The 18421-nt window shown below is 31.3% G+C and overlaps 1 protein-coding gene across 1 annotated transcript in view; it reads right to left on the reverse strand.

The window, feature by feature from the left end:
- The window catches only part of LOC145324651 (sphingosine kinase 1-like), a 36717-nt gene that overhangs the window by 12867 nt on the left and 5429 nt on the right, over nt 1-18421 (reverse strand). Inside the window, exons 5-18 of the mRNA XM_080167235.1 lie at nt 18288-18329; nt 10105-10175; nt 9628-9700; nt 9280-9378; nt 8601-8656; nt 8128-8242; nt 6324-6375; nt 5543-5603; nt 4748-4826; nt 3039-3104; nt 2543-2618; nt 2145-2189; nt 1536-1619; nt 1022-1096 (exon numbers count right to left, since the gene is read on the reverse strand). Of these exons, the coding sequence (XP_080023361.1) occupies nt 1022-1096; nt 1536-1619; nt 2145-2189; nt 2543-2618; nt 3039-3104; nt 4748-4826; nt 5543-5603; nt 6324-6375; nt 8128-8242; nt 8601-8656; nt 9280-9378; nt 9628-9700; nt 10105-10175; nt 18288-18329 (994 nt within the window). The remainder of the gene's footprint in view (nt 1-1021; nt 1097-1535; nt 1620-2144; nt 2190-2542; nt 2619-3038; nt 3105-4747; nt 4827-5542; nt 5604-6323; nt 6376-8127; nt 8243-8600; nt 8657-9279; nt 9379-9627; nt 9701-10104; nt 10176-18287; nt 18330-18421) is intronic.

Here is an 18421-nt window from a genome sequence, read left to right on the forward strand (position 1 = left end):
CGTGGTTATATCTGTTATCCTATTGGTTTGTGGTGTGTGGTGCTGGCAGGCAAGCTAGGTAAATGTACGGTGAGTACAATTTGGTACGATTTGCGGTAAGATAAGAAAGGGGGTGATTCACGTTCAGCTATACTGGGGGGGTGATGGGGAAGAAAGTAGATTTACGTGGACACTAAAATATATGTGACCATCACCGATGGAATGCTGAACTGAACTGATATATAGATAGATAGATATTCAATTTTTAGGAACAGGTTCACTCAGTCGTGGGTATCCATGGTTGGGTATGTGCATCTAGATAGATATATAGATAGATAGATATGAACAGATAGATAAATAGTTCGATAGAGATAGATTGATATTCAATTTTCAAGAACATGTTCACTAAGTCGTGGGTATCCATGGTTGGGGATGTGCATCTAGATAGATAGATATGGATAGATAGATAGATAGATAGATAGTTAGTTAGATAAATAGATAGATAGTTAGTTAAATAGATAGATAGATATAAATGGATAGATAGATATTCAATTTTAAAGAATAGGTTCACTCAGGCGTGGGTATCAATGGTTGGGTATGTACATCTAGATAGATAGATAAATAGATATTCAATTTATAGATTAAATAATGGCTTAGTTTATGCTTTTGGATAGATAGTTAGAAAGATAGATAATCAGATAGAAAGATATATACTGTTGACAGTGATGGATAGATATTCAACATCCATAAAATGGTTTACTTTGGCCTAGACATCTATTATCCTAGATTGATACATAAATACTTAGATTGATGCTGTATTGATATTAAAAGCCTTGAGTGCAGTTTGGTGGTTCTTTAAAGGCATATATTTTGTCTAGTCGTCTTATCATGCATAGCTTGTTTCGGGAAAAGGCACCATCTCTGTACTTTGCTCAACATAGGAGCAGTAGGAACCATGTTTAACTCCTTTAATTATGGCGCGTTGTTGGACCGAGATTCGAACCCAGAACCTACGTGTCAATTATAAATGGAAAAGTCTAACCTGAGGCTTTGCATTTGTGTTTGAATATGTGGAAGATGGATTTGATGAAACCTGATCATTATCATGCTCAATATCCTAAACAAGAACAATTATGATAACAGTTAGATTAGCCATATAAACATTTGGTTACCAAAAGGTTTTAATATAAAAGTGATATGGCGAACAATGTGTGTCTGTAGCAAAGGATCTCGCTAACCACTAAACCAAAATTGTTCTCCATTACAGTGAGAAACTCAACTTCTCCCCCCTAATGAATTAGTTTTTATCTATCTATTTCTATCATTTTTATTTTGTATAAATTCATATACCTAAATTACGTTACCTATCAATGTACCTGAATATTTATATTTCTAAAAAATACCTATTCATTTACTCATTAGAATAGATTCCAACGAACCAAACTAGGCTTCGTCTTAAATATCACTTTGTCTATCCATCTTCCTAGCCATTAACATAAATCATAATATATCATAATCATTTCTCTATCTATCCCTCTATTTATCTATTCACTTACAGGAATAGATTCCAAAGAGCCGGACGAGGTTTCGTGTTTATTTTCAGAAAATGATCGCAGCCTCTCATTGGCCCAATTGTCACCCTAAAAAATAAACAGATTATTGGGAGCAAATCTACTTAATAACTTAAGTAAGTCCGTCTCTTTCATTGATATAGAGTACTTGTACGAATCTTAAGGGATAAGACAATGGGCTAGTACAAATCAATATACTATTTTGTAAAATAATTGGTGTATGAGTTTGAACATTACCAGTTCATATCAACCAATTAAGATTTTAAAGCATCAAAAGTTTTAAGCCAACGAATGAGATAACTGTGAAGAACAGTATAATTTACCATGGAGGGAGGGGACATTGGGGTTTTACACTAGTCCCCAAAGTTTTCTTATTCGTTGGCTCAACAACTTTGGTTAATTTTTATTGGTTGGCTCATTAATTAGAGTGTCCAAACGTTCAAACCACTAATTTTAATCTACAGAAGGGGTAATTTTGTAAATCACCATTGGGGAGTTACATTAATATATCGGCCATTGTCTTATCCCTGATACTTGCAGTCCAATGTCCCCTACCTCCCTTTTCAAAAATTTTAATTGATTTAGTTACAATACCTGCATAGATTCATAGCCTTCAGAGCTGGATGTGTCTTGTCTTACCTAAAACAAACATTATGAAACTATAAAAGATATATAAATAGATAGATAAATGTATTTACTAAAATTCAAAAACATTTTAAAATTGATAGCTAGATGGATAGATATTCTATAATTTCAATGGTTATGAAAATAAACTGATAGATATAAAATTAATAAAAGTTGAAACATTTAGAAAATAAAATATACAATTGAATAGATAGATTTATAAAAGAAGTATATGAAGAAATAAAATACGATGGATAGATAGACAAATAGAAAGATAGATAGATCGTAGATATATCAACAGATGAACAAATAAATCACACTTTGAAGGTAAATGAATAGACTAACAAATTGCAAATGGATGGACATACCCTTGGAATACTAGTACAGTTGTCTGTTTCAGTTTTATTTGATGGTTCATCAGCCAAAAGATAAGAAAATTTTGCCCTGAAACAATTGTAAGTAACATTAGAAAGTGTCTCAAAAATCAGCCCTGTGACGTCATAAAAATGAGAGGGATGAGAGGAGAAGTGGGAAAGAAAACCTATGAAAAAGTTATGGATAATTCCTTTTTTAAGACGTCACATGGCTGATTTTTGAGACACTTTGTAGTGTTACCAATTGCAAAATAAATTCTTTAAATTTATTTTATAAAATATTTAGTTTTAGTTAGTTTGCCCTAAATCACATTTTCGTTTTTACTGTAGGTAGGTTAGGTTAGGTTAAGTAAAGTTTAAAAAGCCCCGAAGGAACAGCAAAAAGGCTAGATTTTATCGAAAACAATTTTTTTGCTGTTTTATATATCTTTGTTATATAATATTTGAAAATTCAGGCGTTTAAGAGCTCTTAATAAACAATATAGTTTACCTATAATATCTTGGGCTGATTAATCTCAGAACAGATAGCAGATAAAACCTTATTTCTCCAAGAAATCTAAAAGAAAATTTTTAATTAAAATAAATTCAAAACTTACTATTTTTGTATCTAAAATAATATCTATCTATCTTTCTAATTTTCTATCATACTATTTATCTTTTTACATCAGATAGAAGGCAAACCATGACTCGAAAATATATCTTTCTATCTATCTAATTATCTAACTATTTATCTAATTATCTATCTAACAATCTATCTATTTTTCTATCTATCTATCTACTTTAAATGTTCAGATTTAATATCTACATTAGCTAGAAGAGCAAAACCAACACTTAAAAATATATCTATCTAATTATCTATCTAACTATCTAGTGATTTTACCAGGGTTCGGAAGCCGCGCCTCAGCCGCGCATAAGCCTCAGTTTTAAACCTGCATGTGAGCAGATAAAGAAATTTTTGAAAGAAGGATTGTCTACTAAAGAGACAGTTTTATACATCCAGCTGAATTTTATAGTGATAAAATGACGATTTCACTGAGGCTAACCCGCGGCTTCCGATCCCTGGATCTTACGATCTATCTATCTAACTACCTTAAATGTTCAGATTCTATATCTACATCAGCAAGAGCAAAACCAACACTCAAAAATATATCTATCTATCTAACTATATATCTACCTCAAATGTTCAGATTCTATATCTATATCAGCAAGAAGAGCAAAGCCAACACTCAGAAATATATCTATCTATCTAATTATCTATCTAACTATCTAGCTAACTAAACTATCAAACTAACTATCTACCTAACAATATGTCTAACTATCTATCTAACTATCTATCTAACTATCTATCTAACTATCTATCTAACTATCTATCTAACTATCTATCTAACTATCTATCTAACTATCTATCTAACTATCTATCTAACTATCTATCCTACTATCTATACATATATCTACCTTAAATGTTCAGATTCTGTATCTACATCAGCTAGAAGAACAAAACAAAACTCAAAAATGTATCTATCCATCTAATTATCAATCTAACTATCCACATATCTATATATCTATATATCTATTTATCTATCTATCTATCTATCTATATATCTATCTATATATCTATCTATCTAACTATCTATCTAACTATCTATCTAACTATCTATCTAACTATCTATCTAACTATCTATCTAACTATCTATCTAACTATCTATCTAACTATCTATCTAACTATCTATCTAACTATCTATCTAACTATCTAATCTATATAACCATTTATTTATCTTTCTATCTAACTATCTATCTAACCATCTATCTATCTATCTACCTCAAATGTTCAGATTCAATATCTACATCAGCTAGAAGAGCAAACCCAACACTCAAAAATGTATCTTTCTATCTATCTATTTATCTAACTATCAATCTTTATATCTATCTAACTATCTATCTATCTAACTATCTAACTATCTATCTAACTATCTATCTATCTATCTACCTCAAATGTTCAGATTCTATATCTACATCAGCTAGAAGAGCAAAACCAACACTGAAAAATATAACTATCTATCTATCTAACTATCTATCTAACTATCTAACTAACTATCTATCTAACAATCTATCTATCTATATAACTATCTATATACAAATCTATCTAACTGTCTAGCTGACTATCTAGTTAACTATCTTACTATCTATACATATATCTACCTCAAGTGTTCAGATTCAATATCTACATCAGCTAGAAGAGCAAAACCAACACTCAAAAATGAGTAATGGCAGGAATCCTCTATTTATTAAAAAATATCATTTTCAAATTCATGATTAAGTTGTAATACCATTGTTGAAAGCGAAGCTTTTCTATAATTAGGGTTGGTCAGTCCGAACCAATCAGCTCTTCTCGTCAATTTAAACAGGCTATATTTGTCCTATCTATTTAAAACATGTTGATTCCTGTAACAATTAGGTATAATTTAGCAACTCTATAATCGTCCATTGAAAACAAACTGATTTTTTTACTACTGATTTTTTTACTTTTTTGACAAATTTTTTCGCATGTTTGAATTATCCTATGAATCTGTTTTTTTGGAATACTGATTCCTTTACCATATAGTACAATGATATAAGCGAAGCATCTCCATAATCAAGTCCTTAAAATGTAAGTATGTCCTTAAATAGTATACTGTGTTTAAGAAGTTATACAACAAATTAACTTACAATTTTGTTTGGACTCATGCATTAATATTCTGCTTATTAGCCCTGACACTCTACAAGTGTTGATGTTCATTTGTTCTTCCGTTTCATAGATTTGCCTTTATGTATGTTGTCATCCTTGTTAGAAAAGCATAAAAAAGTCAATGTATTTTTGGCATGGGTTAAGCATAGAAGAAACTACCCTTCTTATTTCAATTTATTTCAAAATAAGGTGGGGGGAGGGGGGTTAATCAATGCTTTATAGGCACTTTGAAGGAAAGCACTTACATATCTATTTGTATGATAATTTTCCTGTTTCGATGAATGTAAGGTCCAGTGGGTGTATGTTGCCTTTTGCTATTCCAAGACTTGTCTGAAAATTAAGAATTAATATCAGCTTTTATATAAAAAACTAGGATGGAAACATATATAAGTAACTAAGCACAAAAATTATATGTGGACAACCCCATAAAAAAGCATATGCTAAGTCCTATAAAAAAGAGATGAAAAAAGTATGAAATAAAATAAAAAAGCACGAAACCTATAATATCAATTAAAAAAAACGACCAAGTAATTTGTATACTATTTGCTCTTTGGTAAGGGTTATCTTTAAAAAAATAATCGGATCGGTCAAAATAGCAACTCAGAAAATTAACATAACATACGGACGAACAAAGTATGATATAGAGTGATTTCGTTAATATAAAATATATGATTCAGTCAATGAATTTAACAAAACATGTGAATGATAATAAGTTATGAGGCCAACTAATACTTTTTACCTATCTTTTTACGTCAAAATTATAATTATAATTATAATCAGAGAGGGGTGGGACATTGGACTATAGATTACACAGGTATCCACAGTTCTATAATTACTTTGGGTACTTTTATTAAGTTTTGATAGATTCTTTAGAAACAGGTAGTGTCCAAACTTTACAACAAATAATAGTAATCTACAGAAGGGGTAATTTTGTTAATCATTGTTCGGTTTGTATATCAATCTATCGTCTATTGTATTATGTCTTAAGATCTCAGATATTAATGATCGTCTTTGATATAGCACAGACCTTGGCTATTAGTATCTTTTTACCTGTTCTAAACCATCTCCAACATATTCCTCATTTTTCCAGTTTGCAAGAGACCTAAATAACAAATAATATTTAGTAGTTTTAATCTTATTATTTCCTGAAATAAAGTAAAGGCATGTCTATCTGTTTGAATGTAGCAAAGGATCTCGCTTACCAGAAACCCGATTTGGTTCTCCTTTTTTAGTAAAGCTAAGCCTACAAATCCGTATATCCACCTACCTCTGTACACATCTAGCTGGAATGATACCAATGAAAGTTTTTGAGGCCACCCGCCAATCTATCTATCAGTTAATCTATTAATCAATCTATCTATCAATTAAGCTGTCAACTTATCAATACCTGGCTAAACCTTCACCGCTGCCTGCTTAGAATAATACTAATAGGAGTTTTGGAGGCCACCCGCCAATCTATCTATCTATCAATTAATCAATCTATCTATCTATGTATGAATACCTGGCTAAACCGTTACCACTGCCAGCTGGAATAATACCAATAGGAGTTTTAGAGGCCACCATTCAATTTATGTATCTATCTATCAATTAATCTATCTATTTATCTATCAATCTATCTATCTATCTATCTATCAATCAATCAATCTATTTATGTATGAATACCTGGCTAAACCGTTACCGCTGCCAGCTGGAATAATACCACTAGAAGTTTTGGAAGCCACCCGCCAATGTATCTATCAATTACTCTATCTATCTATCCACCTATCTATCTATGTATGAATACCTGGCTAAACCGTTACCGCTGCCAGCTGGAATAATACCAATAGGAGTTTTAGAGGCCACCCGAAAATCTATCTATCTATCAATTAAGCTATCTATCTATCTATTCATTAATACCTGGCTAAACCGTTACCGCTGCCAGCTGGAATAATACCAATAGGAGCTTTAGAGGCCACTTTCCAATCTATCTATCTATCAATTAAGCTATCTATCTATCTATGTATGAATACCTGGCTAAACCGTTACCGCTGCCAGCTGGAATAATACCAATAGGAGTTTTGGAGGCCACCCGCCAATCTATCTATCTATCAATTAAGCTATATATCTATCTAAGTATGAATACCTGGCTAAACCCTTACCGCTGCCAGCTGGAATAATACCAATTGGAGTTTTAGAGGCCACCCTCCTATCTATCTATCTATCTATAAATTAATCAATCTATCTATCTATGTATCAATACCTGGCTAAACCATTACCGCTGCCAGCTGGAATAATACCAATATGGAAGTTTTTGAGGCCACCCGCCAATCTATCTATCTATCAATTAAGCTATCTATCTATCTAAGTATGAATACCTGGCTAAACCGTTACCGCTGCCAGCTTGAATAATACCAATAGGAGCTTTGGAGGCCACCCGCCAATCTATCTATCAGTTAATCTGTCTATTTATCTATCAATCTATCTATGTATCTATCTATCTATCAATTAATCAATCTATCTATCTATGTATAAATACCTGGCTAAACCATTACCGCTGCCAGCTGGAATAATACCAATAGGAGCTTTAGAGGCCACTTTCCAATCTATCTATCTATCTATAAATTAAGCTATCTACCTATCTATTCATTAATACCTGGCTAAACCGTTACCGCTGCCAGCTGGAATAATACCAATAGGAGTTTTGTAGGCCACCCGCCAATCTATCTATCTATCAATTAACCTATCTATCTATCTATTAATACCTGGCTAAACCGTTACCGCTGCCAGCTTGAATAATACCAATAGGAGTTTTAGAGGCCAACCGCCAATCTATCTATCTATTGATCAATCTATCTATCTATCTATGTATTAATACCTGGCTAAACCGTTACCGCTGCCAGCTGGGATAATACCAATTGGAGTTTTGGAGGCCACCCGCCAATCCGGCCTCTCATGCAATCCGTTGATCATTTCATACAACAAACCATCCCCTAAGAAAAGTTGAGATTCTGTTTAAAGAAATATTTCTAACCCCTTGTTTTGAAATCTATAAAACGGCTAAAACAGGCAGACTGGCCCTACTTTGAATAAACTACATATAAAAAAAACTAGAATATAATTTGTACTAATTTTTAAAATTCGGTAAGAAAAAAAAATCTTTTTCACCAATGATTTAGTCTACATAAGGGGTAAATTAATTTACAATTATTAAGGATGTACATACAAATATCAATTATATATGCTTCCATGAACCAATAGGAAGCTTTACTCTTCCATATTTCATATCTTAAAAAGCATAACACACTGACAGACATAATTTTATGTGAGGATGTATCACAATAATTATACCTGAAACTGCAATTACTGCTTTCCATTTGAGAAGACTTTCTGTACCCATATACTCTCTAAATAAAAAGAAATTAAATCCTAATATATTAAGTAGTATGTTTTTTTTGTCTGTAGCGAAAGATCTTACTAACTGCTGTACTGATATGGATCTCCTTTACAGATAAGACTCTTATAAGTCCAGGGAAGGTTTATAACTGTTTTGGGGGAGTGAATATTCGCCCTCGCAAGAGAAATAGCCCCAGGGGAAAAATGCCCCCACCCCTAAAAAACAAAGAAAACATAATCTTTATTATTCCTTTTTAGAACTAAAATTGAGAGTTAATGGTCAACTTCCCCTACCCAACATTCCCTTTATTGTCCCTAGAGGCCTCTAGGGACGTTGGCGCTAGTAATTTAAATGATTAAAGAAATAAACTAATATATCAAAAAGTTATAACAATTTCTATAGATTTAAACAAAAATTTGCTATTTACCTATTATCTAAATATCTACTTTACCATCCACCTATCCATCTGCCTTTAATGATTACGTCTCTCTTTCAGCTCATTATTTTTATCTATCTATTTATCCATCCATTAATCTATCTATTCCACCTACATCTCAATCAATCTATTAATTTATCTATCCATCTACATAGCTAAATATCTTTCCTTTTCTCCATCTATCAATCAATCTATACCTTGCATGGTTAGGTCTCTCTGTTAATTTTAGCTCAAAGGGTTTTCCCGCCTCCCTCATATAGGGAGCAACCGCCCTCCAAAATATTGATTCTCCCTTCCCTAATTTTAAAATAAATTATCAACTTATAATTAAAGTTTTTTATGATCTTTACATGAGTCTTAAATTTTAGATTTGCTGCTTATTATAAATCGTACCTAATCATGCTAATTTTGAAATCGATAGGACAATTCTAACATGTTTAAATTAAGAATTATTTGTTATGGACGTACGGACCTAAACTGTTATAGAAAAGTTTAGCTTAAAAAATTATTTATATTTCATTCTTAAAAGTTAATAATCATTTTTTCCTTGGCCGGCTTTGGGGTTCAGCAGGAATAGGATTGGCTTCTCTTTTGGGGAGGTGTACTGGTAGATTTTTTCTAAAATAAATAAAGATTATGGATTGATTGATTATAAGTATATAGGGACAGGACATTTTATGATAAAATTGTTCCGGTCATCAATGAGAATGTTGACAAAAAGGGTTATAAATAGAATACGTGGATGTATTGATGAAGGAAAATTTGTCGTCATTTTGCTAATTTGGACCTCATTGATTAGTCAGTTCGTTCATCTAGTTGGAGGAAATGGGATGGGGTAAATGGGATGGATGAGGGCCCGAGGGGAATCGTTATTTTAAACAGCTGTGAACATCACTTTATCAGAGTACATAAATAGCTGGTACGTCTACCAAATAAATATATATTGCTTATTGAAAAGGTAGTAAACCAAAAACAAAGTCACTTAATAAAATTTTACCAAATTATCTAAATATGTATCTTACCTATACAAATCAATGGAAGACCTTCAGCACAATACCTTACATGTTTTACCCAGAGGTTTAGTCTGTGCCCGCTATATATCAAATTATTATTATATAGATAGGTAGATAGATGGACATATAGATAGTTAGATAGATAGATGACAAAGGAAGACCTTCAGCACAATATATTACATGTTTTACCCAGAGATTTAGTCTGTGCCCGCTATATATCAAATTATTATTATATAGATAGGTAGATAGATGGACATATAGATAGTTAGATAGATAGATGACAAAGGAAGACCTTCAGTACAATATATTACAAGTTTTACCCAGAGATTTAGTCTGTGTCCGCTATATATCAAATTATTATTATATAGATAGATAGATAGATGGACATATAGATAGTTAGATAGATAGATGACAAAGGAAGACCTTCAGCACAATACCTTAATTACATGTTTTACCCAGAGGTTTAGTCTGTGTCCGCGACCGCTATATATCAAATTATTACTATATAGACAGATAGAAAGATGGACAGATAGATAGATGAATAAACAGATAGATAGATAGACTGATTAACATATAGATAGATAGATGGTAAGAGGAAGACCTTCAGCACAATACCTTGCATGTTTTACCCAGATGTTTAGTCTGTGCCCGCTATATATCAAATTATTACCATATAGATAGATAGATAGATAGATAGACAGACAGACAGACAGACAGATGAACATATAGATAGATAAATAGATAGATGAGAAGAGGGTAGGCCTTCAGCACAATACCTTACATGTTTTACCCAGAGGTTTAGTCTGTGTCCGCTATATATCAAATTATTATTATATAGATAGGTAGATAGATAGACTGATGGACATATAGATACTGATAGGTAGATAGATAGATGAGAAGAGGGTAGGCCTTCAGCACAATACCTTACATGTTTTACCCAGAGGTTTAGTCTGTGCCCACTATATATCAAATTATTATTATATAGATAGATAGACAGATAGACTGATGGACATATAGATAGATGAGAAGAGGGTAGGCCTTCAGCACAATACCTTATATGTTTTACCCAGAGGTTTAGTCTGTGCCCGCTATATATCAAATTATTATTTTATAGATATATAGATGGACATATAGATGAGTAGCTAGATAGATAGATGGCAAGAGGGTAGGCCTTCAGCACAATACCTTACATGTTTTACCCAGAGGTTTAGTCTGTGCCCGCTATATATCAAATTATTATCATATAGATAGGTAGATAGATAGACTGATGGACATATAGATAGGTAGATAGATAGATGACAAGAGGGTAGGCCTTCAGCACAATACCTTACATGTTTTACCCAGAGGTTTAGTCTGTGCCCACTATATATCAAATTATTATTATATAGATAGACTGATGGACATATAGATAGGTAGATAGATAGATGGCAAGAGGGTAGGCCTTCAGCACAATACCTTACATGTTTTACCCATAGGTTTAGTCTGTGCCCGCTATATATCAAATTATTATCATATAGATAGGTAGATAGATAGACGGACATATAGATAGTTAGATAGATAGATGACAAGAGGAAGACCTTCAGCACAATACCTTACATGTTTTACCCAGAGGTTTAGTCTGTGCCCGCTATATATCAAATTATTATTATTTAGACAGATAGAAGGATAGACAGATAGATAGATAGATAGACAGATGGATAGTAAAATAGATACCTAGATAGTTAGATATTTTGTTAGATAGATAGACATACATATGAATAGACAGGTAAATATACAGATAGATAGACAGATAGAAAGACAGATAGAAAGACAGATAAATAGACAGATAGATAAGACAATTACATGAACATATAAATAGACATATATTTTGAAATATAGATGGACAGATAGATAGATAGATAGACAGATAGATAGATAGACAAATAGATAGATAGACAGAAAGATAAACAGAAGGTATAAAGACAGATTGATATACATATAGATAGACAGATATATAGACAGACAGACAGATAGTTTATTAAAATTGGGGGTGCATCTTTTGTTCTTTATCTTATCCCTTAAGGTCCTAGATATACTAAAGGTTATAGTGTGCATTTGAATAGCAAGTTTAAACAAACAAATAAAAGTATGATTGGCCATACAAATTTTAATATTCAAGGGTGCTATCACTGCCGAATAAATTTTCTTTAGTTTTGCCAGGGATCTAATGGGATTAGACAATGGCTTATAAATTGATATACATCCTAAATAATGATTATCCAATAAAAATTTGAAAAAAAAGTATGCATATTGCAAATCAGTTGCAGTTGTGAAATTTTGGCAGAAAGTATGGCACCACAAACTTTTGAATTTTTAATCAGTTCATTTGTTTGATAAAAATTTTAGTGAATAGAATGTACACACAGATTTAAAGGAATATGAATAAAAAATAAGTCATTCTAATATAAATATTCTGTGTTTATTAAAATAACTAAAATGGCTTAAGAAAGGGAATTGACATTAGGCTGTAAATGATACTATGTAGTTCCCAAAGCTTATAAGTATGCATTCTCATTAATTGGCTAAAACAATATGGTACTATTTCACAATTTTTATTGGTTGTTTCAAACAAAAAGTGTCTCAAACTTTTCAACCAATAATTTTAATATCGAGAAAGGGTGATTTTGCACATCATAATTGGGTATTTTTATCAATGTCTTATCCTTTATCCATCTTAATCCTGCAAAACACGTTTAATTAAATAACTAGACTATATGTACATATATTCACAAACAACAATGATAAGAGAAAATATTTATTATTTTATTTTTGTTTGATTATTATGTAGCATTGTAAACAAATAGATTATTAGGCCACATTTTTCTGTTTGTAGCGAAGCTACTATATAATGAATGTATGTCCATTGTATATTTGCAAAGGGCGATTTATTTTGGGGGTGTGGTGCATAGACGTCCAAGGGGGGGGGGGGTGGGTAATGGGGCGATTACCCCCCCCCCCCAATTTTTTTTTCATTTTACCCCCCCCCCCCCAAAAAAAAGCTTGGACGCCCCTGGTGTGGTATTAACCTCGCCTTAAAATCTTTCCTAGAACTGTAGATGAGAGCCATATCGGTCCAGTGGTTAGCGAAATCATTTTGTACATACATACATCCTGTTTACTTTATATAAGGTCTAGTGTCTTTGTCTCTAGCCTTAAGATCGAAGCATCTTTAATTCTAAAATGAAGAATTAAATCATTACAGTTGCTAGCTACATCTCAAAGATCACACAAAAAAAACTTTAGATTACTTCTTACAAATCCATTTTGGTATTTTGTCCTTTTTATGCTTCCTAAGAACATAATTGTCCTGTAAAATAAATAAATCTTTAAAAAGTATAACATTAGAACATTAGGATTTCAACTTGGAACAGAGCAAAAATATGCTGTTAATGTATTATCATATAATGACATATATCATAAAAATCCTTAAAAAGGTGAACTTTGTAATGTGGAAGGTAAATTTAAACAATTCAGAAAATATTAACTTGTTAAAATGGATATAGAATTTTAGTGGATATTACGACAGGAAAAAAAAAATTGTCGTATATTTAGGTTGCTAACATAGACATCATGTATTGGAAAGTTCGTTCATCCAGTAGTTTGAGAGGGAATGAGGCAAAGGGAGTAGATGGAAGGTATCGTTGTTTTAGCCAGCTACATGAAAATCAGGTGCAACCTCGATTAATATACATTGTCCCAAATAGCCACATTCTACCGTACAGAATTTGTATAAGAGATAAAAAGTTGAATTTGTGTATTTTACAAGTACATTTAAACTTTTTATCAAAAAATACATTAAAAACATCTTTAATACAAAGTAGAACGATGTCTGCTTGTAAATGTGCTTGTCTATTTTTCATATGATCAATTAACCAACTGATAGTATGTCTGTCTGATGTTCAAGATCTTGTAAACTGCCCAACCGGGCTATATTTTTAAATGAACATACCTTTGGTTATGGTTTAGAGCTTTTTTTCAAAAGGAGGGGGGGGGGGGGGTTAGCACAACCCCCAAACCTTTAAAACTTCCTTCAACCTACAGAAAAAAATTAAAAGCAGGGGGATGGGGGTTCAATCTTTAAATAAAGTATTTGTATAGTTTTAGGCTATTTTACTCCGCTTCCTCCACTATATGCTTTGATTGATTGATTAGCCATAGTTTCTTAGGGTTTGGGCCTAAGTAGTCATGCAGTAGGCTGAGGCACTTTTGTCTAGCCACTAGGGCTATCAAGCTCCACGTTCAAGCACATTATGACTTGACCCGCTGTCTCATGAGAGCTACTCATTATTACCTAACCCTCGCCGAGTATGGCAGGTGTCCCAAATTAAGTCGCCGTAATGAATGACGTTTTCCGCAGAGGAGCTTGGGATAAGGGTAGTACTGGTATTATGTACTTGACTATTGAGTATCCAAACTTACTCAATAATCCCCCTTCTAACACAACCAAGGGGAGTTACGTGATCATTATTGCGAATGAGAAATTTAAGTCAACACATGGAGAATTGAACTCGAACTCTCACCACCGTAGCTCAGTGTGTTACCACTGAGCCACAGTGCCCCTCACTATATGCTAGAACCCACAAGTTTAATAAAGAGCGATATGTAGAAAGCAAAAATAAATATAAAGAATGATCGAAAGATAATAAGGAGTAAATAAAACAAATTAGGACAAAAGAATAAAAAAGGATATTCATTTTTAAAAATTAGTGAAGTTCTTATATTTGTCTATTCACTGCATGATAGACTCGAAATAAAGTATTACCAAACTTTACCAATAAACTGTAAACAAATATGATAAATATACAAGCAAAATAACAAGTTAATGTTGAATTTCAATTCCTTCTCGTCCCTTCTTAAGCATAAAATGAATTTGAAATTTTGAAAATAGATTTTAATTTCCTTATAAGGATGTTGTTTTTATATGTCGTCTTTATGACAGGTAAATATTTTATAAATATATTTCTTAAATTATATATAAAAGAAAATATTATACAATAATATCAAATTAAATTAAAAGTATTTCAACTTGTTTTATTTTTTTTGGTACTAAACTCATCCCTGACTTGAATGAGAGAAAAAATTTGTTTTGAATCAGATTGCAGAAAGAACATGATAATAAAATACACAATAGTCTCTTTGTGAGTTTAAATTTATAACATTATTTTTTGTTAATGAATTAATGAAAATTATTTTGTTTAAAATTTGACTAAATGACATCTCGTATAATATACTTTACATTCCATCTTAAAAATAAATCTGTAAGGTGTATATATATGTTTAGATATCTGTAAACCACCAATTTATGACTATTGATTTTTGATCAGCTGTAGGTTTCAATACTAGATGTTTTTTTTAAGTAGCGCAGCTACTCTAAATCTAGAGAATAAATCTAATTTTGCTTAGAATTTACTTTTAGGTGTTTTAAACATTGTAAATTAAAGATTTTATTTTAATAATTAATATTTTACAACAATATCTTCTAAAAACTGTGAGGAAGTTTGATAAAATTACGTTTATTTTGCAAGCTTGTTTGAAAATATTTCATTATTTTTATAATTCTGACAAAATAGATTTTCTGTTTAAAGAAATAACATAGCCACAAAAAGGTTTAAGTAGTTATTGAAATATTCTATTACTATTCTTGCTAATTAAATATTCGTTAACTATGTTTAATTTGCATTTTTAAAATAGACAAGAAAAATATCCTACTTAAATGCTAATTTTATGAAGTTATCTTAAACCTTTTCCAAAAGTTTGTTTTATAAAACTTTTTTATTTTTCATTGATTTTATTGATTATATAGGTTAAAAATATCAAAAGTATTTTTCAAAGGCTATAGATAAATTTTGATTAATTTCGATTTTTGATTTTTTAAATTTTTTTTAAAATCTGCAAGAATATGCATGTCTATTCAAAGAATAGATTATATAAAAAAACAAAATTAAACATATTCAGGCTATCAAAAAGAAAAAAATATTCTTTTTTACCATTAAATCGCAAATATTTAAAATCATTAGATTTTAAGCTTATTTTGCATGGAAACACATTTTTTCAGTTATTTTTTCTCAACAATGGATCTTAAATGATTATTACTGAAAACTTTTATGAAAATGTTATTATCCAAAACTTCAAATAAAGGAAATAATTGCCGTTTGCAAAAATGTGTGCAAAAAGTTGCCAATATCTCGTTAGAAGGGACTTAATGGATTTGAATTCTTACTGCTTATGAGTTAGTGGACTATAAACTATTAGAAAAGTGTCACTTTAAGGTGAAATTTTGAGGGTCAACTTTTTTTCTTTTAAAATTCGCAGTGTATTCTGTTCTGATCTGGCTAACCAATAAACCAATTATAGTTCTCTATATTAGGTTCTAGGAAGGTTTTAGGCTACTCTAATTTCCAATTTGAGCCTGTGGATGGCTTTAGGCTAGTTTATGCCCCCTTCCCCCCCCCCCCCTTTGATTCAAAGTCCATAGATGCTTGTAGAAAACAAATAAATAACTATTATGCAAATGGAAATCTAATCTTCCCAAAACTATTATTTTTTTTGTTTTGAAAAACAACATTTGTTTACAAATAACTAGAATAAAAGATTAACAAGGATGACAACATCCATAAGTAGCGAAGCACAAAAAATTGTGGATTGGAATACGTAGAAGTAGATTTAAAGTGTATTTATTAAAATCAAGAATAGATTTATTGGAGAAAATAAAATGAAACCTTGTTTTATTTTGTATGATGAAGACTGTTAAAGTAAATTACATACTAGATGCACATAACAATGGGGAAAAAAATTTGAAACTGTTAATGCAAAAAAGTTTATAAATTGGACCAAAAATACCAAAAATATGGGGAAATATGTCAAACATATAAAAATAGCCAAAAACCTGCTAAAAGGCAGTTTGGCCGCCATCGTTTCTTTTCTTAAAACGCCAGAAATTTAATTTTAATATCTTTAATTGAAAAATTTTTGAAAATTGGACCATAAACACCAAAAATATGGGTAAAAATGTGAAAAATATAAAAATAGCCTAAAACCTGCAAAAAGGCAGTCTGACTGTCATTGTTGTTTTCTTCAAACGACAGGAAATTTAATTTTGATATCTTTAACTGAAAAAATTTCGAAAATCGGACCATAAACACCAAAGATATGGGGAAAAATGTGAAAAATATAAAAATAGCCAAAAACCTGCAAAAAGGCAGTCTGACCGTCATTATTGTTTTCTTTAAATGACGGGAAATTAAATTTTGATATCTTTAACTCAAAAAATTTTGAAAATCGGACCATGAACACCAAAGATATGGAGAAAATTTGGAAAATATAAAAAATAGCCTAAAACCTGCTAAAAAAGCAGTCCGACCGCCATCGATGTTTGTTACTTAATTGTGCATCTCAATGATGGGAATGTTGTCAAAAAATTTCAGCTCTCTGTCTTTTATAGGAGCCGAGAAAATCACGTTTCCCCCAATTCATTAATTACGGACGGACGGACGGACGGACAGACGGACGGACAGACGGACGGACAGACGGACAGACGGACAGACGGACAGACGGACGGACGAACATTGTGAATTATAGAGTAGCTTCGCTACTAAAAACTACGTAAGAAATGACGTCCTCTTATATACGTCTTAATAAAATAAACTAAGGAATTTAAAGTAGCGAAGCTACTCTATATTTTACTCTGTCAGTCCGTCAATCAGTCCGTAACGCAATTGGGGAAATGTGATTTTTAAGATATTTTTTGTCTGCCACTATTTCGGCCATAATCTTCTATTATTATGTCTTTTATCTTTTTCTTTTAAAATCATGTAGTGGATAATGTTATTCAGTATTCTTGTTTTATTCCAACATCTAAAATGGCAAACTTTTTGTATTTTTTTTTAATTGAACAAATTTTAGAAATTTTATATTTTTAATATTTAAATGTTTAAAATTTTAGATGAAGAAACAAATTTTATTGATAGATTTAGTACAGTTTATATTCTATAATATTTTTTTTAATTTGTACTGATATGTAATTGTAGGAGCAGTTATAACCTTTGTACTTTTTAGACTTGTGTACAATCTCAATCTATTTGGTAACTATCACCAAATTAACAGATATTTATATCAGTTAAATAGATAATAAAATAATAATATTTGATTTATTCCTGGTTGTAGCCTGTCCATTTAGATTCAAATCTGTGTTCAAACTGAAATAAAATAATAATTACTTTTATAGAGTTGCTAAACATTTTAAGTAAATAATGGAGGTAGGGAGTAATGGACTGTAAATTACACTGGT

The sequence above is a fragment of the Acartia tonsa genome, chromosome 7, assembly GCF_053477335.1.
Source record: "Acartia tonsa isolate MP-2025a chromosome 7, ASM5347733v1, whole genome shotgun sequence".
Lineage (NCBI taxonomy): Eukaryota > Metazoa > Arthropoda > Copepoda > Calanoida > Acartiidae > Acartia > Acartia tonsa.